This window comes from Xiphophorus couchianus, chromosome 7, assembly GCF_001444195.1.
Source record: "Xiphophorus couchianus chromosome 7, X_couchianus-1.0, whole genome shotgun sequence".
Lineage (NCBI taxonomy): Eukaryota > Metazoa > Chordata > Actinopteri > Cyprinodontiformes > Poeciliidae > Xiphophorus > Xiphophorus couchianus.
In genome coordinates this window covers 3,912,395-3,936,550 of record NC_040234.1, presented here as the reverse complement: position 1 = coordinate 3,936,550, position 24,156 = coordinate 3,912,395, and the positions used below count along the sequence as shown (strand labels likewise).

At 40.1% G+C, this 24,156-nt stretch overlaps 2 protein-coding genes across 4 annotated transcripts; both read right to left on the bottom strand.

Moving 5' to 3' along the window:
- Positions 1–638: 638 nt before the first annotated feature.
- On the bottom strand, positions 639–18,576 carry efhc2 (EF-hand domain (C-terminal) containing 2). 3 transcript variants are annotated; one of them, XM_028022457.1, is made up of 15 exons: positions 18,422–18,576; positions 17,433–17,618; positions 15,912–16,062; positions 15,568–15,791; positions 14,257–14,508; positions 13,311–13,418; positions 12,137–12,275; positions 11,348–11,513; positions 10,220–10,362; positions 9,222–9,418; positions 8,482–8,615; positions 6,662–6,856; positions 2,902–2,994; positions 2,678–2,777; positions 639–854 (listed from the first exon to the last, which is right to left on the bottom strand). In XM_028022457.1, exons 1-15 carry the CDS (start codon positions 18,461–18,463, stop codon positions 726–728), a joined length of 2,259 nt encoding a protein of 752 aa, XP_027878258.1. In that variant the 5' UTR covers positions 18,464–18,576; the 3' UTR covers positions 639–725. The 3 variants fall into 3 exon arrangements, with proteins under 3 accessions (XP_027878258.1, XP_027878259.1, XP_027878260.1); XM_028022458.1 differs by lacking the exon at positions 18,422–18,576 and adding an exon at positions 17,994–18,386; XM_028022459.1 differs by lacking the exons at positions 639–854; positions 2,678–2,777; positions 2,902–2,994 and adding an exon at positions 3,146–3,182.
- Positions 18,577–19,698: 1,122 nt separating this feature from the next.
- fundc1 (FUN14 domain containing 1) lies at positions 19,699–23,763 on the bottom strand. Its single transcript, XM_028022460.1, has 5 exons — positions 23,695–23,763; positions 23,163–23,316; positions 22,565–22,640; positions 22,360–22,488; positions 19,699–20,444 (listed from the first exon to the last, which is right to left on the bottom strand). The coding sequence occupies exons 1-5, from the start codon at positions 23,711–23,713 to the stop codon at positions 20,367–20,369; spliced, it is 456 nt and encodes a 151-aa protein (XP_027878261.1). The 5' UTR covers positions 23,714–23,763; the 3' UTR covers positions 19,699–20,366.
- Positions 23,764–24,156: the final 393 nt, after the last annotated feature.

Sequence of the window (24,156 nt, the reverse complement as noted above, 5' to 3'; positions counted from 1 at the left end):
TGAATGGAGTATCTTGCTGGCTCTTGTGGGCTGGCAGCAGAAGTGAATCAGTGGCAAAAACAATTTGCACTTACCCGTGAAAGATGCAATAAAGAAAGCTAGTTAGCAAGAGCATATTAGCAGCTAGTTACTGATTGCACTGAGTCTGAGAACAACCCTGAAGATTTCTGCGCACGCTTCAAGCTGACAGAAAAGTCTCACAAGAAAAAAGAAACTAACAAACCTAGATACAAGATTAAATAGATCAGCTACAACAAAATGTAAGACCCGTGATTAACCCAACTCACTCTAAAAAGAATTTAAGGCCTTACTTCCACATACATCAATTTAAGGCTAAGGATGCGCAAACACCGTGGATTTGAATACTTTTGTAAGGTACGACTACATTGTTCAGACCAGCTGTTTGAATTTACACTATCATTTGTAAGCACACACAGGGGGGTGAGGGGGGTGAACATCAAAAGCATCTGGTTTCTGAGCAGGCTTCTTCCCTGAAGCACCAATTTTCCAGCTAAGTGGAGTGTGCTGAACCAACGGCCTTTTCCTGCCAGACAGCTAACACACAAAACAACAAACACTCAGTGTTCACACTTCTCCCATCCTCTGTGCCTTAGCAAGATGCACGATGAAAACAGAGGAACTGAATAAGTGACATTCTTTAATCAGCAGACAATGGCTGATTCCAGGCTGCTGGTCTGAGAGTCCACTTCCTCCCCTCCAAGCATCTACGTTGAGGCAGCGGCTTCTGCTTCACCTCTGTTGGGCGAAAAGCTGAATATTTCCTTCACAAGTTTGGAGCAGTTGATGTTTTTCAGAGCAGATCGACCACCATCAAACCTGGCGTTGACCTCATACTGAAAAGAACAGGAACACACGTCACTGAACAACACCGCGAATAAACTGGTGGAAGTATTTATAGTTCATTTGCTCATCCTATATGTGCTCCATAAAGCTTCATGAGCTTTTTTCAAGCAAAAGAGCTTTGTAATTGTTCATTTTTTATCATCTGAAACTTAAAATAAAGCAACAAAAAAAAAAAAAACTGACACCTTCTTGTTTAGATGTGACTGTTAGGACATAAAGTGCCTCGAAAAATGTTCCCACATCTTGACAATTTTTATATTTTGTCACATTATGGCCAAGAACATTAATGCTCTTTTTATTTATGGATTTTTAAATGTTTTTATTAATGTGGGCTCTGAAGCACCATTTTGACAACAAACTCTCAGCTGGATTTCGGATGGGAGTTTGACTAGACCATTTGAAAGCATCACTTTTTCTATATCCAAACCTTAGTTCTGGCTGCATGTTTGGGCCTGACCTGTTACCGATGCCTTTCCTCTTGAATACTTCCATAAATTCTAGATTTTGGGGCTTGAGAGCCCTCTGAAAATGGCTTTGTTTTTGTAATTGGCCATTATTTGTACAGGTTAAATCCCATTGGGAAAATAAATCCTTATTTTCATGGGACCTGAAACACCCTAATTTAAACACTAAACATACCTTAATATAGAGCCAGCTTTGGTGCCATATCCACCAAGGAAAAATGCTTTCACTAATGATAATTACAGTAAATTAATAGGTAGTCCTGTACATCAGCAGATATAAACCAATACATTGTAGGCTTAATACATCCTCAAGCCAATAACTCAAGTTAAGTCGACTATAACTTGAGAATTTTCAAGTACGTCAAACCCTAATAGATTTCAACTCGGCTGATTTGGGCCTGAGTCTTATATAAAGTGCAATGTTTGCAAAACCACCATTCATTTTGAAAAGAAATATCTTGGGCACCCCCAAACATTGGAGCCCTGGGTTACTGCCCATTCTACTGTCTGACCCAGGTTCAGTCTAAGAGCACCAAGGAAAATGAATTGACCAATATTTCAACTTCCCAAGATGCATTTTCCTTCAGACATGTTCTGTGAAAAAATTGTGACTTGCTAAATTTTCTGTGAATAATCACTGAAAAATCTGCGGATACTAATTGGCGACTGGGTGGGGTCTACTGTACAAATGACCCCACCAAATTCATGTTTTTATTCAGGTATTTTTTTTAGGACACCAGATTAAAAAAGAGCTGGGAGAGAGTGACCAGTCTGGGACAGAACGTAGCTGGAAACCGCGGCAGAGGGAGGATCGACTGCACTACTATTAACACCCCCCCCCCCCCCCCCTCCCACACACACACACACACACACTCATTCCACTCTCATTCCAAACATGCAAGGTTTCCCTTTGTTGTCATGCCCCGGCGCACATCTCTCCTGCTCACCTGTTTCTGCTTAGATCTGGCTGCAGCGGAGCATTCCAAATCAACGTTAAGCAGGAAGAGCAGCACATGCAAGGAGGAAGAACAAAGGCGCGGCCGTGCTTTCTTGGTCTGTCAGTCTGCGCGTCACTCATTCTCAACTTCTGCTCTCAATCAATTGTCCTCTTGTTCACTTGACTGTTCCTTTCCACACACTTAATTCTGACTTTGGCTCCCTTCTCCTCTGAGTCATCGCAGGCGGCGGAGGGTGGGAGATGGAGGGAAGGGGCTAGTGCAGATTGATTTCCAATTAGGTCTCTTTAAAAATCTGGGCACCCGCCCGGCCTCCTTATGATAGACTCTCGTTTTAAAGTTTCGCTTCGCTCCCGACTTTCTGTGTGAAGAAGTGTCGTCCTTATCGCCTACCTTTAAAATGTCGTCGGCCATCACTGCTGGCGCCGGGTGCTCTAGCCAGTTTAATCCAGCGACAAAGGCGTGGTAGTCGATCCCGCCTCCATCTGTATACCTGCAGCAGATTAGAAAGCCTTTACATATCTTCTAGTGGTCTCCAGATGAAGTTTACACCATGATTAAACGGGTTTTAACTACGCCAAAAAATCTGGCCGAAGGAATAGAGCGGGGGGGCCTACTCTGTTAAGAGGGCTTGCTGCAGGCTCTCGGGGATGGGAAGCATGAAGGCTTTACAGATGTTCCTCACCTCTTCGGCTGGCAGACGTCCCGATCTAGAGATGAATTGGCTCATCAGAATAAATTTTGGTTTTAACGTGTGAAAATAATTCAAACTGAAGCATCAGAAACCACCAGGGGAGCCTGGGATAAGACGAGACATTTTTTTCATGTTTAGGGTCTCTACATCCAGCTGACCTTAGTTTGATCTTGATCGTCAGCTTATGCGTCTGCATATCCAGCTCTGGAAGAAATGAAGAGACCACTGCACTGAACCCCATTAAAACTCTCATAGTTATTCAATCAAATATTGATTTCTGAACTCTTCCTGAGTTTTTAAAACATTTTTGTTGTTTCTAGATGAATATGACATTGTTTTCTTTGCATTGTTTGAGGTCTGAAAGAACTCCATCTTTTTTTTTGTTATTTTGACCATTTCTCATTTTATGGAAATAAATATGAAACTTTGCTTGGAATTTCGGAGACATGTTGTCAGCAGTTCATAGAATAAAAGAACAATGTCCACTTTACTCAAACATAAACCTATAAATTGCAAAATCAAAGAAACTAATCATTTTTGAAGTGGTCTCTTTTTTTTTTTCCAGAGCTGTATCTCAGGATGTTGTGTATCCATTCAAACAAACAGAACAAGTATAAACAGAAATATTTCAATAATGCAGCATTTCCAAAAAAATTTGTCATGTGGTTCAACTTATGCCACGTTCAGGACTAACAAATTTTGCAAATCAAAAAGTTGAGCTGGATCCCTAGAACCCAAAACCCAGGCCCCTCTCTCACACACACTCCCCTTTTCCCACCCCAATTTGACCTCACTAGCACTAGAACTGAATCCTTATTTCACATTCATAGGTGAGTCAGTGGCTCAACTTACCACAAAGCTAACATTTCAACTTCATTTGTGCCTAAAATGACAGAAGTGCTAAAGGTGTGCCTAATATGCTACACTTTTATTTTTGATAAAATCTCATGCTGCAACTAATACACAGGATAACTGATATATAAAACTATTTAAAAAATATCTACTAAAGTCTGAACACAATTCTTATGAAACTTATGATAGACTAAATTCATGTTCACAATTGAAAAACGTTTTTTAAGAAATAAGTTTAACCACTTTGCCCATGAGGTTCTTACATTCAAAAACTTCATTAAATGGTGCTTTCCTCCAAACCATTTGGTCTCATAATCTATGTGGGGGTTTTTTTTGTTTTTTTTTACCATTTCCTAAAAACAAGTGTTGGTTCAACTGATCCCAGTTAGTCCAAATATCTCTTAACGCTGTGGCAACAGAAACCTTTTAGAATGTGAAATAAACCAGAGTGATTCGAAGAACAAAGAGACGAATCCGAGATTCAACTGTCCAAGCAAAGAAGGTCATCCAGAGATGAAAGGAAACACGGGTAGGTCAGCATGTCGGAGAGCGACGGCAGAACCTCCACGTCTGCCGAGAACTACTGGAATCACTGTCCACACTGAAGGGGATTTCACATTAACATCTACAGCACACCCACTGTTATTTTCTTTTTTTAAATCCCTTCAGGAGAGAAGATTTATGCTAAAACAATTTACAGATATGTCTACTGGTGGTGAAAACAAAGCTATGAAGCTAAGGGAACTGAAACTGATGTCAGGAGTTAAGCCCGAGTCAAAGTCTGACAGGAGATGAAGAGATCTATAAAAACTTCCAAATCATTTAGACTCACAGCTGTAACTTGAAAAAATATGGCTGAGAACAGCCAATAAATACAGAACTGAAAGAAACCCACAGTCATTAAAGTGGATGACTGTAAATCACCATGATCACGGATTCATACATGGAGGACTCTGGAGAAAAACAGAGTATTTAAATGTTTTCGGGAAATCAGAGATAAATATGGCCTACGCAAACATGATTTCTTTAAGAATACATTAGCCAAAGATTATTGTAAAAATCAGAAAAATCCTCATCACTCAGTTTGGTGATACAGTTAATCGATAAAACGTATGAAGGGAAGCTACAAAGGCTTATATAATCATGTTACCACACATTACCAAGCAACACACACTGACCTGGATATAGAATAATAAAGTGGAAACTTACTGACACTGCTAAAACATTTAACCAATAGGAAAGTTCAATGTGTCAGAATAAATTTTACGTTACAAACAAAATTAATTGTTTTTAATTGTTTGACAAGAGCAATGTCATTTGGTGAAATGACATTGCTTTTGTCATTTCACCAAATGACAAGAGCAGTGAGTGGACTAGTCCAAGGTAAGGCGTCTAACTCAAAGAACACAGTAAGGAAGCTCATAAAGAAATAGAAAATTAAATAGATTTGGACAAATCAGACATGCGCTCATCTGTGTCATGTATTGTTATATTATGGGAAAATTAATAACAATACAACAGGCAGGCGATAAGACAGAGAAAATATTGACAACAAAAGGCAAAAAACCATTTCTTTCAAGCCCAAATCGAACCTGAAGTCAGTGTGTATGCCGCTTAAGTGACTCGAGTACGAGTCCAAATGAGACTCCTCATCTCTGGTGTTGAATGCGCTTCTTTACGGTCTGCGCTCCAAACAGCTGGGTTAAATCCGAGCCCAGTTTTAACCTGGAGCAGGTTTGGTGTTCAGCATCAGCTGTTGGGTCAGATCAGAGTGGAGCGCATCCAGGACGTGGAAAAACTCCTGCTTTCTGTCTCCACACACATCCCAGTCTCCACTGTGAGACAGAATACCTTTCCAATAAGGACTGACACAGAGTCACGAAGCCTGCTTTCTCATGATGACATTGTGTAAAGTATTTAGACTGTGTGTGTGTGTGTGTGTGTGTGTGTGTGTGTGTGTGTGTGTGTGTGTGTGTGTGTGTGTGTGTGTGTGTGTGTGTGTATTTTATACAGGCTGCTTGTTGTTTTCCACAGTGATGCAGGACACTCCATTCTTGTCATACTATTTTCATGTCAGGAACGCTGATGAACAACGCGACACTGTGAGAGAGGAGCTGGTTCTACAGAACAACGCTTTAAGTGAGTTACTGCTGCGTGGGTTAAAGGTCACACCATACTACAGAGTATTAGGGCCATACTAAAGACGAATAGAAATAAAATTACCAGAATAAAGTCATAATATTGCGAGAATAAAGTCGTAATCTTACAAGAACAAAGTCACAATACCATAGGAATAGTCAAAATATTGCAAGACTTGAGTCATAATATTGCGAGAATAAAGTTGTACAAGAATAAAATTGAAATACGAGGATGAAGTCATAATGTTTTGACAATAAAGTCATAATACTGCAAGTACAAAAGATTATTCTTGCAGTATGACAATTTATGAGCAAGCCCTTTGAACTGCCTTGTTTCTGAAAATGTGCTATATAAATAAAATTACCTTACCGTTCTCATAAATAAAGTCACAGCACAACTTCATTCCAGTATGTAATTATTTTAGTTTTCTTATCGTGGCCTAATACTTCGTCATACTCTACATCCTCATGGTTTTGAGCAGAAAAGAAAAGGCCAGACTAAATGACACATACATGTCACCCTGGTCTGTGGAGTCCATCTGCTTCCATTGACCCTCCCTTACATTTAGGGAACTAATCGTCGCCCTGACATGTGAAGCCACCAGCTGCGCCTCTGAAGTTTTGTTGCGATGCAAGATCTGCCTGCGTGTTGCTACGGCATTTTTGGTGTGACACAGTGCGCGTGCTGCCTACGTTTGCCTGTCGCTGTGCACAAATCTGGCTGAAAGGAGATTGTAGTCCTCAAACCGTTTCCTCCTCAGGTAGTGCTGCGCCACAGAAAGCATCACCGCCACGTCCTCTTTAGGCACCGGGTGGTCCGAGTAGCGCCGGGCCAGGGCCAGAGCCTCATGCTCCGTCAGGCCGCAGTTCAGGCCCATCACTAAGTCTCTGCGATGGCACAAACACACACGTGAACAGAACGTGACAGTCACAAATCTATAGAAGAAATCTTTTTTGAAGGACAACTTTGTTTACAGAGACTTCAGGATCCATTTTATTTGTTGTTTTGGTTGCTTTGTTGATTTATTTTTTGATATTTGAAACATCTTCCAGTTCCTGTATTGGATGTTGGTTAGAAATTAAAGCAATTTGATCTTTGAGGTATATACTGTTACAATAGTATTACTTGAAAATTGTCTCAAAGCAATTATATTATCATTTATTGAAATTAGGGCTGGACCATATGGCTGAAAAACATGTCATGATATAAGGATTTCATATTAGTATAATCGACTAATATTATTATTAGTCGATTAATAATATTGATTATCATTGATTAGTGTTTTGTTTTAAATATTTGGCATACTGATAAACTGGAAGCGTGACCTAGCTGTTTCATCCGCAGTTTTCACTCTGTGCTGTTTCTTTGTTATTATTATTAAGCAGTTTTGAGACACCATAGCAAAACCAGAAACTGCTACTGCGCAAGTTCTCAACAGGTTGTTGCTAGGTAACCAAAGAGTGAGTGAGTTAGTTGACGCTGCCTACCTTGCTTAGCTTGTTGTGAGAAGTTGAGCAGCTAAAGCCTTTCTTTTGCCTACATCCTTCAGAATGCTGTGTGATTCTAGATCAGAGCTCAGTGAACTTATTGAATATTCTAGCCATAGAGACCCAGCGTCTGCAGCGTCCGAGAAAATCTGACGGACAGATGAAGTTCAGAGGCTACTGACTCGATCCACTGTGTGATTGAACGTGGCTCACCACCTCATGGTGGAGTAGCTGTCGTTCCCAGTCACTTCCAACTATTTCAGGGTTTCTGCAGGTTTAAGACTTTTTAATGCCACCTTGAGTTAAATGTATGACCAAAATAACAAGAGGGAATAGTTGAGGGATGATGCTGCATTACAATCAAGCATAGCAAACAAAATAATGACGTTCTTGGGGTTTGTTTGGAGCTCTTGGCAACAGCATTGTGCTTCTCACACGGCATATGGCTCTTTACAGCCTTAACCCAGGTAGTGCCAAGCTCATTAGCACAGAATGAACGCAGCATCCTATGGGCTGGCAATAGAAGTAAGCTAATGGCAAAGACAAACGTAGCTCAGCCATCTGGTGATAAATTTGCACTTACCCATGATAGAGGCAAAAACGCTATCAAGCAAGCTTTTTAGCTTGACAGCTTGCTTGATAGCTATCAAACAAGCTGTCAAGCTTAGCTTAGCTAGCTTTTTGGGTGGGTAGCTAAAAAACTAGCAAGGGCAGCCAACTAACTACAAGCAATGGTAGCTAAAAAGCGAACTAGCTTTTTGTGGGTAGCTAAAAAGCTAGCAAGGGCAGATACAGGCCCGGCGGCATGAGTGGGCATTGGGGGGCATTGGGGGGCATTACCCGCCCACAGAGTCAGAGTTTATTTTATCCAATATTAGAAACACATTAAAAGATGCAATACTCCGAGAAAGGGTGTAACATTTCTAGAGTTGCTATTTTCCACTCATACACAGATGAACTAGAACAATCAACTATAACTGTTGAAATATAATACAACTATCCCACATTTATTTTAATAACTGTACCTGAAGGACTCAAAGTGGACGAAGCCACTGTTGATGGGGATATTGTTGGACAGGAACGTCCTGACCTCATTCTGTTTGTCCTCGGAAATGGAACGCAGTTTGCTGAAGATGGTGCCTATGTTGGTTATGGGGAACTTAGGGAAAAAAAACAGAAACCAAGGTTATTATAGTTAACTACAACTGATGAAATAACTAACACTGAAATTGAGAAACGTTTTTGTAAATTTAAATAAATAAAAATGATCATTAATGGGGGGAAAACTACAACTAACTGGCACTACATCATACATTTATAAAACTAACTAAAGCATTTAAATTAGAAATATATCTGTATGTTTTAGCTATATGTTTACAGATAAACATATAGATATATGGCCAATTTGAAAGGCTATTTATTGTCCTTTCAAACTGATGTAAAATAGATTTTTTGGTGGAGTCAGTTGTTGGTCAATTGAATACATTTTTTCAAAATGGTAACTTCTGGTGAGCACTCATTACCCAATTGATGTAAATATAATAACAAAACTATGCATTTTGAATTACTCATCTAAAAATTGACCAAAATATTAAAAAAGACTACAACTTTAATAAAAACTAAACTGAACAATATTTAACTAAGAATAATAAAAACCAGTAACCACGCTCTAAACACTGGAAGACTAACTGAAGTACACAAAAAACCCAACAAAATAAGACTGAACTATAGAGAAAATCCTGACATGCTCTTCAAGCAAGCATACCTCGTCTGAATGCAGCTCCATGTAGCCGAGTGTGTAATCGTCGGCGTCCACAAGCTGGAAGCGCACTCCGTTCATGCAGATGGACCCTCCGACATACAGATCCTGTGCCATGAAGTATTCAGACGGCTCGCTCTTGAACAGCTCCTGGCCCGGTTTCTTAACCCGCTGGCGCTCCAGGAACTTTCCTCCAATTACACCTGGAGCAAGACGAACGACGTTTATTGACGTTTTCCCAGTGGACCGCTGCTTTTTATATGATTATTGGCCTGATGTTTCTTTTTATATCGCATTAGCAGCCTGTTTTTTGTTTTTCCATTTTTATCTTTTATCTCAAAATCAAAGTAAAATTCCCCTCGTAATATTCAGCTTTACACGCTTTTAAATTCTTGGCTCTTGTTCCAAACCCACAGCGCAGCATTCGTTTTGCACCGTAAAAAATACTGATGGAGAAAACAATAAGGGATATTGCTGGAAACCAACACACACTGCAAAAACACTACATCTTACCAGGTATTTTTAGTCTTACTTTTTAGTGCAAATATCTTAGTACACTTGAAATAAGTCAACTTATAAGTAACTTTTCAGCAAGATACAGGAGCTTGTTTTTAGTCAATAAATCCTTAATGTTGATGAAAAAGAACTAGATCCATTGTCAGATTATTTCATTTGTAACATGAGAAAAATGTCTGGTGACAGATGAAATAATCCGCCAGTGGATCTAGTACTTTTATATCAACATTAAGGAATAATGTACTTCAATCAAGCTCTTATATCATGCTGAAACGTTAGCTGTGTCTTACTTCAAGTTTACTAGGACATTTGCAAAATGAACCAGGCCATAATTACTTGGTAAGATTTGCGTTTTTGCAATGCATTGTCAGTTTCTACTGTATTCTGGAGCTGGAGGTGGAATCTGAGACCTTGACATTTACTAGGAGAGGTAAAGATTTGCACCTGCAGGCCGGGGAGCACTTCTGGAGGGAGCAGAGCGCCCTTACCTGAGTTCTGCTGCTCCTGTTCAAACACACTTATGGAGTCATCAGACAGGTAGTAGCGAATGAGGAACACCCGCTCTCTGTGCACTGGATCCGTGGTGATCATCCTGGCCTTGAAACTCAGCACATTACTGTTCAGGCCACTGCTACAGTGACAGAAAAAAACGCAGGGTTTTAATCATTCCTGCTCAAACCTTTGCACATCTTATCCCTTTACAACCACAACCTTAACTCTATTTTATTGGGATATTTTTGGATAGACCAACACCTCCCAACTAGAACGAAAATTACACTGCAAAAACACATTTTATGAAGTCATTTTGGTGTAGTTTGCAAATATACAAGAGCTTGAGCATATTGCAAAAGAAGTGTGGGAGAAAATCCCACCCGAGAAGTGCAAGAAGCTTATAGATGAATATAAGAAACGTCATTGCTGCCAAAGGCTTTGCAACCAAATATTAAGAAGGGGTGACAATATTGGTGCACATGCTGGTTTTCTGTTTTGTCCTTTGGAATTAAAATATTTATGTTGAAATGGCAATTGTCTTGGTTAAATTACGTAGGACCTCGAATTGAAAGGTCCTGCAGATATAGGTTTTGAACATTTCCATTTATTTCTGAAGATATTCACTCAGCTATGCAAAACATGAAGGGGAGCCAATAATGTTGAGCAGGACTGTAGTAAAACTAAAAAGCCCAAAAATACAAAACAGTTTTGGGGGGTTTTAAACATTATTAATTGAAATTTATCATAACAATAAATCAAAATCCTTATCACCATTTTTTTTCTTTTAAAATCACAATAAATAATAAACAATATAATAAATGCCCATCCCTACTTGTTATAAGTGAAATAATCTGCCAGTTGAACTAGTACTTTTTTTATTAATATTATAGGAATTATTGACTTAAAACAAACTTCTATATCTTGTTGAAAAGTTACTTTTAGGTCTTTTGTCTTACTTCTACTGTACTAAGATATTTGCACCAGAAACCAGACTAAATTTGCTTCTTTAATGTGACAAAGAAGCAAATTACAAAGCAAATTTAAAGTACAAGGGGATGTGCACCTTTTTGCAAAGCAAACACTTCACCGTTTCATTTCACTGCTACTTTCTGAATCATCCAAACCTGTCTTTCTCCATGAATTTTTTGAAGTCCTTGTGGACGGGTTTGGGCAGCAGGCCTTGGCAGTTGCCCAACGAGTCCTCCTCAGAGCCAAAGCCATTGTAGGGGGGCACTGGCTTCGGCGGTTTGGGGGCTGGAGGAGCTTTGTGTTGGACTGGGGTGAAATCCTCTGAGAGGAAGGAGCAGAGAAAGACACACACAGAGGGAGAGAGGGAGGAAAGACAAAACAGTTTGAAAGAAGAAAGAAGCCTTGGAAAAGAGCTGAAACAACCCAGGGGGACGCAGGTAATCCGTCCCTGATCTGACCTATGACTGCGTGGAGTCAGACAGGACCCTCCATCACAGGGGCCTGTCTGTAGGGGCTGCGCTCACGTTTTACTACTGTGACTAATCCAGAACCTGCTCCGAGTGGCAGCTACATCCAGGAAAAGCTTGGTTTTCCACTGCAGGGACCCCCGTATGGCCTGGTGCGGCTTTAACTCCCAGACGTAGGGGCCCCGGGTTTCTCCGAGGTGCCGAACTCTTTCGACATGTCGAACGTGTTTCGACTGGTGAGCAACAGGCAGAACAAAAAACATATGTGCTCCCCCCTTTTCCCCCTGCCTCTTCTGCGAACATAGCCTGTGACACTGCTTTCAGGAAAGAAGAAAGGGGTATGGAATAGTAGGCTTGCACTTACTGCCCTCAAGTGGTCAGAGTTAGGTAATGCAGCAGAAAGCAGGAGATCAAGTAAAATATCTACAAACGATCCAATAAGGCGGTAGTTTCCTCAACAAAGTAGTGATTCTTTACCTCTGCCGTATTTGAAGCGGTAGTACGCTTTGGTGAATTCATCACAGTCGGTGAGGAGAACTCGTCTTCCCCAAACGTTTATTTCTTTGCCTATAGCCAGGTCGGAGTCTTTGTAGAACTCATCAGTGGCAGCTCTAATCTGCAAGAGAGCGGGAGAAAACTGGATGGCAGCAGTCTACATTTCTCAAAAGACGGCTGTGACATTACTGTAACCTTAACTTCACAGGTCTGTTCTTACTGCCCAAACAAACCACTTGTTAATCCCCAGCGGTGGACAAAGTGTTGATGCTCATGGTCAAATCTTACTCAACTACAAGTAAAAGTTGCTCAGTCAAAAATATACTCATGGTAAAGTACTGAAGAAATTACTTTTCAAAATATTTAAGTATTCAAAAGTACGAATTGAAATCTCTAATAACTACTTTTACAGAGCAGTGTAACTTGCTGAAGCCACCTGATAATATATACTGCTCAAAAAAATAAAGGGAACACTTTAAGTGTTAAACACCTGTTTAAGTGTTCCCTTTATTTTTTTGAGCAGTGTATTAATATGTAGAACCTTCAAACCGTGCTCACTCGAAAAAAAAAAAAAAAAACAGGAAAGGCCTTTTTTCTCGCAACAAAGAGCAATATCGGTAACTATAATTAATGCCACAATAATAAGCTTTAAGTCAATTCATTGCATGGTAAATTAAAATGAGCTCAATAATTTTCTCTTTTCTCTCTTTGTACCAAAAACAAAAGTCTTCAGTCGGGTGCATTGGTCCCTTTTCTTGAAGCACATTTTCTTTTTTCATAATTCATTTTATTTGTTGTTTCTGTTGTTGTTTATTTATTTTGGATATTTAAAATGTGTACCAGTTTCAGTGTTAAATGTAAGTTTATTGATCGTTGACTATGTGTTTTTGTAATATCATGGCATTGTCATTATATTAAATGGTCTCAAAACAATATTATTGTTTATCGCAATAACCTCTGGGACAATTTACTGTCTAGCAAAATGTATTATTCTGACAGCCTAGTCGAAAGTCGTAAGTTCCCTGAAAAATAAATACTCAAAGTAAAAATACTCAAAAAACTGTACTTCAGTAAATGTACCCTGTTACAGTCCACCACTGCTAACCCCTTCCCAACGTTAGACATTGATCTTCCCTGCTACTGAGACTGGACGTACGTCACAGCTGTCCAGTACGATGTGCTTTCCTTCATTCATGGAGCCAAACACGTTGAGGACGGTCCGGGTTGTGACCGCTCCAGGGGGCTTCATCTGCACTGGAGCGTTCTGCAGAGAAACCCCGACACACACACACACACACACACCAGAGACAAAAATAAATAAAAAGGGTTAACACAACAGATGTAAGAAGCGTTCTCCATAGATACGGAGAGAGGCAGGGAGAAGAACAGATCTGGAGGTAAGAGAGAGAGTGGACTTTCCTTTGATGGAGAATCCTGCTGATCCCTTTAAGGCTGACATTTATGAAAAGGCATGGAAGCAAACAAAATGAGTGTCAACACACACACACACACACACACACACATAAGTACAGTCACAATCAGGATTGAGGAATGGCTGCATTTCAAAATGAATTATACTTCAGCGAGAGAGCGCAGGAGAAGCCAGGATGCTTGAGGGAAACAGAGTCCTGTCAATGTGGATGAGTTTTTATTGAAGACTGGAACGTTGAGGGGCTCTTTAATTGCCCTTTAGCTTTTACATTTTTTTACTTTTCCCTCTTAAAACGGCCTTCTCTACATTTTGATGTACTGAAAAGGTGTTTCACTCAGAAGGAACTTGAACAGTGGTAACCCACGTTCTGGGTACGTGTATGTTTGTGGTCAGAGGTGGGTAGCCAAACATTCTATTCTAATAAAAGTAGAACTACTTCGACATATTTTTACTCAAGTAGAAGTAAAAAGTAACTGTCCAAGAAATTACTCAATTAAGAGTAAAATGTGTCTGATTAAAAGGACGTTAAAAAACAAGCCATGCCACGATCCTCCAACTACTTGTCTCGTCCTTCTTCTTCTTCGTGGTCTACACCAGTGGCAACGTTCAGTTTTTGATCCTGTGACTCGTGTAATGAAAAAAGTGTACGACTGATTTCGTTTGCCCTCACCTTAGGTAATTTGCAGCGGCGTAAGAATTTGGAGACGTGCACTCTTCCGGAGTTTGGCGGGATCACTTCGATGATCTCAACGGTGTCATCAGCCAGGTAGTAGTGAAGCACGAGTTCCCGCCGATCTCCAAACAAGTTGTCCGTGTCGTCCCAGAGGCAGTAGAAGCGCAGAGTTTTACCGTCATTCTCCAGGAACTGCTTGAGCGGGTGCAGTCTTTCGTACGGACGAAGAGGATTCATGCTCGCCTCGTGCTAAAAGGGGGATGAGTGCACATAAATAAAATATCAGGGAGTACAGTGAAAATGCTATTGAAAGACCAGTGCTAATTTCTTTCTCGCTATGTGGAGAGGCACAAACAAGCTGAGTCACTGTTTAGGCTGCCCAGGCCAGCCAAGAACCCCAAAATAGTTTCTTATTTTAACAAATTAAACAAAAAATATCAACAAAAAAGGTGTTTTCTAGCTGAGCAAGAAGTTAGAACACCTCCTTTGTTGCCCCCCTTTGGTTTAAATACTTTTAGTAAGATACTTCTTGTAGCATCCACTGATCTCTGACACTGGTCACTTTCAGCAGTTAGACGTTTGGCAAAGTTTTCTGCATGTCACAATAACAAATTTTTCTGGACGATAAATTGCCAGAGTAATTAAAAGTGATAATTGTGTTATTTTGAAACCATTTTTAAACTAACAATATGCCATTATGTTGACAATGGCATATCAAATTCGCTCTGTCAAGGCAATCCATCAATCCGTTTTCTAACACACTTATCCCACTGGAGTCTCTCTCAAGGCTAATAACCTTTAATTTAGTAAAACGACATTATCGAAAAATGAAAAATCATATCGATTTTTTGAATGTCAGTACACACTGATATACTTTGGAACTGGAAGATATTTTAAATATTCAGAATAAAACACAACAACCATGAAATGAAAATAAAAACCACACACAACTAAACAAGGACTGCATCAATAAGAAAATTTGGGTCGATATCCGATATAAATATTGCTGTTACGGCCAATAACCGATACTGGATATATTACTTATACAGTATGTGTCTACGCTTACGCTTGGAAAGAAAGAGTGCGACACACTTGTGTATAATTCTAGCTATTTTGGGTGAGAGTAAAGAAGGAGGTGTCTTTATACCTAACGAAGTTTCTTCTTCTTCAGTTTTTGTTGTTAATTCTCATTTGTTACTAGATTTTCTCAGTACTGACAGAACTGATTGTACAAAAATTTGTATGTCAAAATAGGGGAGGGAAGTGTCCTAATTTGATCATATGACTTAACGAGCTCTGGTGTCTTACCTGCTGGCGGAGGTTGGTGTAAGGGTCCTCCGGCACCGTGGCTGGCTCGTTCAGCCACAGACCCAGTTTAGAGAGGAAGTTCTTTGTGAACAAGTCACAGTCGGTCACTGTGAACGTGCGAGAGTAAAACACTATGTCTTTGTTGATGTTGAAATGGAAAACGTTGTAGAACTGGTCGTCGTTGGGGGGAGGCAGAGGGATGCGGTGCCGATGGATGAGCGTTCCTGCCACAGGGACGACCAACGTTATTCACCGTTGTACTGTCATACCTGTGGTTCTCTTCTACAGCTGGACCATGGAAAGTGAGGAAAGTACATGGTAGTTTCAGACGTGTCAGTGGTCACCTTGAGGGAGGCCGCTGTTCTTGAATCTCAGCTCTATCACCTGGATGGTGTCATCCTCCAAGTAGAAGAAGATCTTACACTTTCTGATTCTGTGTGTCTCGACCTTTGCGTCAAATTCAGTTTCCTTGAAGTAAGCTTCAAAACAAAGAGTCTGGACGGAGAAACTGGCGTTAATTACACCGTAGTTCTGCTGCCTAGTTACAGATGACGCAGTAAATTCATTTGAAATAAAGTGCCTCGCAAAAGTATTCACAACCCAGAGCATTATTCAGAGAAGCAGACAAGTGACTGATGGGAACCGTCTGGAAGTCATTCGCATTAGAAAATAAATAAAATAATTACATGTTAAAATATTTCCTTTCATCTGCTCCATTACAAACTAATCAAGAATGTTTAATGTTCAAAGTTGTAAATGAATCTGTAACTCACTTTTCCATTTCTATCGTGCGTAAAACTTTGGCAATTCTCCGCAAATGTCGAAGAACAATTTGGCAATTGTGATGTTTCCATTAAATAACAAACACAATTAAAATCACCACTTCCTGTTGTTTCCTTCCTTTTTCCACCAGTAGTAACATCTGGTTATTGATCATGTGACTCATGTGATGTGAAAAATGTGTTTCTGTTGCAGTTCTGCGAAATTCACAAATTTTGATGGAGACGGAAAATAATCCCATCCAAAACCATTTCATCAAATTATTATTATTTTTTGTCGAAATTGCCGTGTTTCCATAAAGGGAATTTATTTTCATAATTCCAACCTGTGGAACTTTGTGGTAAATGAAAACACAGTGATAGGTGTGGAACGCAGAAGGGTCTCGCATGTCTGATTCATGAAAAGAAAGGCAAAACATTTCTAGAGCAAATATCTTAGCACACTTCAAATAAGACAAAATGAACTTCAAAGAAAACTTTTCGGCAAGCCATATGATCTTGTTTTAAGTAGATAATTTATTAATATTGATGAAAAAGTTCTAGTTGGCAGATTATTTCAGTTACATTAAGACATTTTTGCCATTTGATAAGTGAAATAATCTGCCAGAAGAACTAACGCCTTTTTTATATCAATATTATGCACTGACGGTCTTAAAGTAAGCTTCGATATCTTGCTGAAAATGTAATTGTAATTTAATATAAATCCTTATTTCAAGGTTACAAAGATATTTGCACTAGAAATTGGACCAAAAATACTTGATAAGATTTTGTCCTTTTGCAGTGTACGGGCGTCAAACTTTAAAGAATTTCAAATAACATTTATCATCATAATTCCTGTCTCTGCTTTGGTCGGTCATGCATAATCCTAACGAAGTTCATAGAAATTTGTGATTGTGTTGCGACAAAATGGGAACATTTACAAGGGGTATGAAAACATTTGCAAGGCTCTGTGTGTAGATATCCATGGTAGTAATCTAAAGTGATCAAATCATTGACTTGATTTGGTAAAAGGTGTTATTAAAAAAAATACTATTACCCATATGTTTTTGCATTCATAACAGAGGAACTGAGTCCAGTCAGTTTTACCTGTTTGTCAAAAGCAACCCAGGAAGGCAGGTCACTGCCCTCTCCTTTGGGATAGACAGAATATTTTGGTGGATTCTTCTGGCCGATTAAAGGCTCTCCTCCGATACCCGGCTTCTCCAGGTCCACCGTCATCCTTCCACTGTAAACCATGAAATGCTGGGATTTGTGAAATCTCTCCTTCCCTAGCTGTGGCACAGAGGAGACAGACCAGGATCTATCATGACGGATTCAAGATGAAGGCTATCAAAAAATGTTAATTTCTTTTCGCTTTTTTACTGTCAGCGCACACTGATGTAAGAACGTCCTGCCGGGTTACCACATGTATAGTTCTTCATTTCAAATGGCTTCTTAAAGGGTCAGCATTATGTATTTTCCAGGCACATAGTGTAATTTTATAGCACAATCAAGTAACTATATCTTAGCTTCACTTGTTGATTTAAATATGGAAAAAATATGACATCACATATTTCTTTACATATGACTCGTTTTCGAAAAATTCAAGTGAAATTCTAAAATACTTGACTCATCCTAAAGGGAAGTTACATTTTTGTCACAACTCACATCATTTAAGCATCTTCAGAGAGTGGTGGTGGATGGCGACAATACTGGAGACAATAGAAATGGTTCGCTGCAGCAGAGTGACGCAACTGGGCCCGTAATATGAAAGGATTTTCCCTCGGGGATAAATAAAGGTATTTGACCTGAACGGTTGCCACAGTTACTCCTTAACAACTGTCCTAAAGTTTAACAGTAAGAGCAGAAATCATTCCTGCTCTGACTTTACACCGCATCCATAACCAGAGGGAACAGCCATCCACACGCGCAACGAATCAACCGGAACTATTGTGAACTCAAATCTACAAAAGGAACAAATGAAATCCAACGTAGCGACGCCGCTTCAACATACTGAGACCGTAACGCGACGCAGCTTTAGAAAAAAAACCTGCCATAAGCTATGCTGTTAGCTAAGTGCTTCTCTGGACTCTTACCTGGGCATTGGGCGAGTTTCCGGGCATAAGTGGTAGAGCCATTATGAAAAAAAAAACGACTTCAAAACGTTTCACTTTATCTTCACTTTACAAATGGTGTAGGTTGCCAAGGAAGCGCTTTTTGTTTGGAGCGTCTCCTAGCAACGCGAGGGAGAAAATATGGCGAAACAACACCTACCTTTAAAATGAACGCACTTAGCGAAATAAAAAAACCCATCAGACATTATCATAGTGAATTATTTGGATGTTGGTTGTTTTTGACTTTTTACGCTAATTGTTATGTACTCGCCTAAAGCGGTCAGTTTGAATGTTTCTGCTTTTCAGAACAGTGGGTTTGTGTCTTATGTAGAGCTTTTGCAATGCAAACTCAGCCCAAAAAGGTTAAAGAAAATATTACTTCTGGTTTACAGTGATGCTCTCTGGTAATAAACCCTTTATAGACGCACAGCTGTAACGAAATATTGTGGTTAGAGCAGCAGAGTATGTGAGTTGCAACCACGGAAAACGAGCCGGATAAACTTTAAAGAAATAACACATAATGTTCACTAAGGACCAAAAACATCAGTCCTGCATGTGAGAACCATCCACAACCACAACAGCTGGGGTTGCATGATAATAACAAAGAAATCATGTTCTTGATATTGTTGGTCGACATTGAGATAACTTGGACTACATTACCAGATTAACATTGCACACTCTTGCACAATAATGCAAAAGTGTGTTATGATACATTGCCCTCCTCCCCAGTACACACAACTACATCCAACACCAGATCAGCCATCATCACCTACAACAGCTTTTTCACAAAACTTGGATTATACCAGTTACAAAATTCAATTTAGATTAAGAAAATACTTTTACAGTTACACTACATACAGTTCATTAGAGTTGGGCATGTACTGCTTATCATTTATCATGACAAATAAATAAGAAATCTTATTTATTGTTGACCATAAAGTCCAATTAATGTTTTAAAAAATCCCTAAAACAGTCCATATTGTCAGGATTGTTAATTTTATTTTACCCCCTCACTGTTCAATGAGAGCATCAATATCAATGAATTTCTTAACATAAGAACTGTGGTTTGTTGTTGTCAAAATTAATTATTTTTGACAATTATTAAACTTTGAATCCATTTCGCCCACCTCTACAGTTCATAAAACATAACCTATGTTGTGAGTGACTGTTTTGTGTCCTACTCATAGTTGGCCAATGAAAAGGACATATACTTTACTTTGTCCTCCACTTTAGGTCAGTTAAAAAAACAGACAAATGCAAACATTTCACAATCATTTTTATTTTCTTAAAGAGTAAGCAATCCACAGTCTCCCAGCAACATCATTATAGACATCATTTCTACGCTCAACAATACATACATATATATATATAAAAAGGAGATGCTAGTGTGGCAGATGTAACCCAATTCTGAAGAAGGCAAAGCAATTCCCACATCCATCAGCACTTAATAGTAACATTCTGGATTTTATTATAAAGATTGTTATGTTTGGATTTGAAAATTACAACACTGGCATTGATTGAAAACTCAATGTGATTTTTTTTTTTAAAGGTAATTAGCCACCCAATGTCTGGCATAAATAGTGCATGTGTTTTCCTTGTGGAACAAATTCAGTTTGGTTCAAATAAATAGAAAATAACATTTAGAAAGCCTCCATGTTCTTCAGCTTTAAGCCTAACCATGCTACATACCGTAAAAGGTCATATTCAGCCCGATATGGAGCCTGACTTTCCCACTGACAGTATATTGATGTGGTTGTACAGTTTCAGAAACAAAATGGTGTGCAGTTTACAAAAAGAAACTTATATCTGGAAGCGTAACTGAAACTGGCTGCTTGCTGCCGAAAAAAAATTCAGAATCCCTGCAAGAACGATCAACCATGATTTTGTTAACGACAGGGGGACGCAGACTCTTCTGCTTTGGCACACCCTAAGACGCCAGACCGAGCAGGAACCCTCCCACGAAACCGCCGGTGACCCCGATGTTCTTCTTCACGAACTCTGTGGACTGAAAAAACATGGAAATGATGTCTCAGTTCAAAATCAGCTTCAAGACTTAGTGGAGACAAAAATGAAAAGAAAATGCAGACGTCACATCAAACAAAGGGAACTCAGCCGAACTGTTATGTAGCGCTGCTATCTCTTTAAATGGATGGTTTGGATCTTTTAATGAGCGTAGTTCTGCTAAAGCAGTCGTCCCCAAATCCCATGCTGCGGTGCGGACCTGTGCCGGTCCGGGGACCAATTGGTACCAGGCGGCACAAGAAATAATTAAATATTTCCGTTTTAAGTATTATCTGAGACTGGAGGATCTTTTGTTTTGAAAATCCTTTAACCGGATTCTCTCGGTTACGTCTTGCGCGCCAACATTGAGCCCACAAGCAGCAAAATGAGTAAGAAACAGATCAGATTCTTTGGAAAGTTTCTTTGCGAAGGGGAAAAGGCCCAGAGAAGAGACAGGAGAATGGATTTATCCCGGCAGGTGATTCCCACATTCCAAGTTCTGCATGATATGCGGCTCGCTAATGAAGGAACGAAGCCTTCAAACTGCTTCGCTACTTACAGACCAAGTATCCTGTGCATAAGCAACACTTCAGGTCATTGTTTTCCATCTTTCCTAGATGAGACCGTCTCCTTGCAGAGAAACACGCTCAGAGCTCCCATTGATTTGTCGTTATCGTGAGTTAAAACTTTCATTAAAGTAAAATGTTCGTTTTTGTGGCGCATCTGTATTTTATTTTGAGGGGATATGTAAACATTACCATAACGACCAGAGTCAGAGCATTAGGGCATTGGTCAAGAGGAGAGGAGTAGAGCTTGTGAATCTTAAGTCTGGTTCACACGACACGCTATAAGAATTGCCGGCCGATTTCCCAAACCTTTGTGACCACAGAGCTGATAAAAGTAAAACAGGTTCGATCGGTTTGTGTGTCCAGCCACACGCAGAAGCAACACACCATGTGCACACGAACCGATTTCACTCACGAGCATCCTGGTTCCAGAAGAAAATCCCACAAAAGCAATAGTGATAGTTTGTGGACTCATTTTAAGCAAAAAAAGACGTAACAAAAGGAAAAGAAAAAAAAACATTGGATAAATGACTGCAGAGCAGCTGCACTAAACCGGGCTCTCAGTTGCACCACGTCAACTGTTTGGGATTCCCCTCCGTCACCGCACTTTCTTATTGGCTACCAGTCACATTCAACAGGCTGCCTTCTCGCGTCCAGTCTGGGAAAACTCCACAGGCTGAGATAAAAGGGCCAAGACAATCCAACATCTTGAATATGCCCGATTTTAGATCGGAGCGGTCCCAACGTTCTACGATCCCGCAGGACACTTGGTTACGGTTGTTATGTGTCGCTAAAGTTAATCTGAATAATCCATCCGACTCCTTTTAATCTTTGAATTAGTCGAATATACAACAGCTCTGTAAGACAGAAGCTCAGAAACTTGGAAACTGCAGCTCTGAGGAGGAGCTTTGTCCTGGAAGGGAGCGCTAGGTTCAACCAGGCATTTTGCACAGCTGAATGGTTGCCATGGAGATAAAAGTATTTCTCAAACATGCATCAAAGAAATGAGGCAACACTGAAGTAGGTATGTTTTTGAAGAGGAAGTAATATTATGACATGATGTAAAGCTTTAAATAATACTGCCCCCTTAATATGGAGCAGTCATGCCTTTAATCATTAAAAAACACTTTTCTTTTTTCAAATTTATGACTTCTGAACCTCAGAATGTCCAAATTTCTCTTTTAAATATTTGATGTAAAAATGTGACAATTGTTTGCCAGAAATTAAATCCAAACAGAAAGCTTATCTGAAATAATGGAGGATGTACTCTAGTTTGCTGTTAGCAGGGAAGTCCCAGCAGATTGACTATGAACAACCAGACAATTCTCATTTCCAGTCTCCCTTGAACCTCACCTTTTCCATGAACGTGTTTAGCTCTGGGACTGCTTGATCTGTTCCCTTCTTCAGCTGCTTCTTAGCTTTGTTCACATCCTTCTCCACCCTCTTCCAGTCCACCTGGATGTAGCCGCTGTTATTGGCTATCTGGAAGCAGAGTCGGGCCAATGAAACGGAAGGGAGAGCTTGAGCTGTTCCAGGACAAACAGAGGTGCAGCCATACCTGCAGCAACAGAAGACCTCCACCTACGGCTGTGGCAGCAACCTTCCCCACCTTCTGGAAGAGATAACCTGCGCACCTAAAGCCAAACATACACAACAGCAAGGGGGTTCAAATGAAATGAGAGTTTCTGCCTCACGAAGAAATGTGAAACAGCTTCGTATTTGTTCATTTGTTCATTGGGAAACTAAAGCTTCTTCTCCATTGTCAGGTCTCAGTCTAGCCGGTTAACGTCTGGTTCGGTTCTAGCAAAGTTTGGTGTATCTCCAATGTGTGGGTGTGAATATGGGCAGGAAGTACATATTATGTAAAATAAAAGTTATATGCTGCAGCTTTATAGGATTAATTGTCTCTTAAAATGTTGTAAAGCCTATATTTAAAAAAGCATGTTATTCACTGTTTGTCTGGAAGAAAAAAAAAATCCATTAATTCCATCAACGCTATTAGAATTTTGTTTAGATTTATTTAACAAATTCAGTGGACTGTTTTTTCCACGGATTGTACCGGACGTAGGCGTGCGTTTAACCTTGGAAAGCTGGGCAGTACGGATAACACGCGGCCCCTGAAGGCAGCACGGTACGTTAGGAAGGTAAATATTTACCATCCACTCACTCCTCCTATTGCAATCTGTGTGGCCACGGAGTACTTCTCCGCCACGGGCCCGGAGTTCTTCCCGAATAGGCGGTTCCACCATCGCTGCCGCTTGGCGTACTCCGTCAGATCCACGACCTTGTCGTAAATTTCCTCTTCTACATCTTTATGTGGAAAACACACACAGTTAGCATCAGGTAGCAAAGAGCAGCTACCAAGACCTCAACTTAATGCAGCTCCCTGGGCGCTGTTATTCCCTTTAGCTCGAATGTTACAGTTAGAAGGATGTGAGGTGTACAGAGGCAGCTGACGGCGGGAAGGCTGCTTTCTGAACTCTGAAGTTCTCCGGCCTGAGAAGGGTAGCGTTAGCTTCAGACAGGTGGAGCTAGCAGCTGAGAAGAAAAGTTACCGCTACAGAAAACATGGCTTCCAGCTGCAGGACAACAGTGAACAGACTTGGAAAATGTTTGAGTGACGCTCGGAGAACGTTCTCGAGTTTAGCGACAGACACGAAGAGCGTTTGTTTTAGTAGACGCGCTTACCCTTGTTGCGGTTCGCCATTTTGGAGTGTGCTGGGCTGTCCCCCAGATTCCTGCGCGTCCGCCGTCATTTGCATAAATTGGACGGAGAAAAGGAAGGAGAAGTCAGAGACATGTCCTCTGTCACACGGAGCGGAATGGGAATACAGAACGGCTTCAGCCCCACTGGGAAAAAAGTATTCTGACTTTTATCTCAGAATTCTTTCTGCTTTTTTTTTTTAAGTCAAAAGTCCTTTTTCGTCGGCCTTTTTTCCCTCTTACTTACAAGTTACAACACAGTAAATAGCAGATGGGAAAAAAGAACATTTTACAGAATGTATTAAGTGATTTTTCCATGTATGGTTGTTACCAATGAGTACGGTACTTTATTTTTTTGTGAAAACACAAAGGCATGTGTATTCACAACATCATTAAATAAACAAGATAATTCAGATAGAGAGCCTTTTTTCTTTCTTTTTAATTTTT

Excerpts from the sequence above, each read along its gene's own strand:
- efhc2 (XM_028022457.1), bottom strand. The coding sequence starts at position 18,463 with ATGGCTCTACCACTTATGCCCGGAAACTCGCCCAATGCCCAG. Across the intron at positions 12,276-13,310 it reads TCGTACTGGACAGCTGTGAC|ATTAGAGCTGCCACTGATGA; the intron begins GTACGTCCAGTC and ends GCTCTCTTGCAG. Across the intron at positions 10,363-11,347 it reads AAATTCATGGAGAAAGACAG|CAGTGGCCTGAACAGTAATG; the intron begins GTTTGGATGATT and ends CTGTCACTGTAG.
- fundc1 (XM_028022460.1), bottom strand. Across the intron at positions 22,641-23,162 it reads ATAGGAGGAGTGAGTGGATG|GTGCGCAGGTTATCTCTTCC; the intron begins GTAAATATTTAC and ends GTTTGGCTTTAG. Across the intron at positions 22,489-22,564 it reads GAGGTCTTCTGTTGCTGCAG|ATAGCCAATAACAGCGGCTA; the intron begins GTATGGCTGCAC and ends CTCTGCTTCCAG.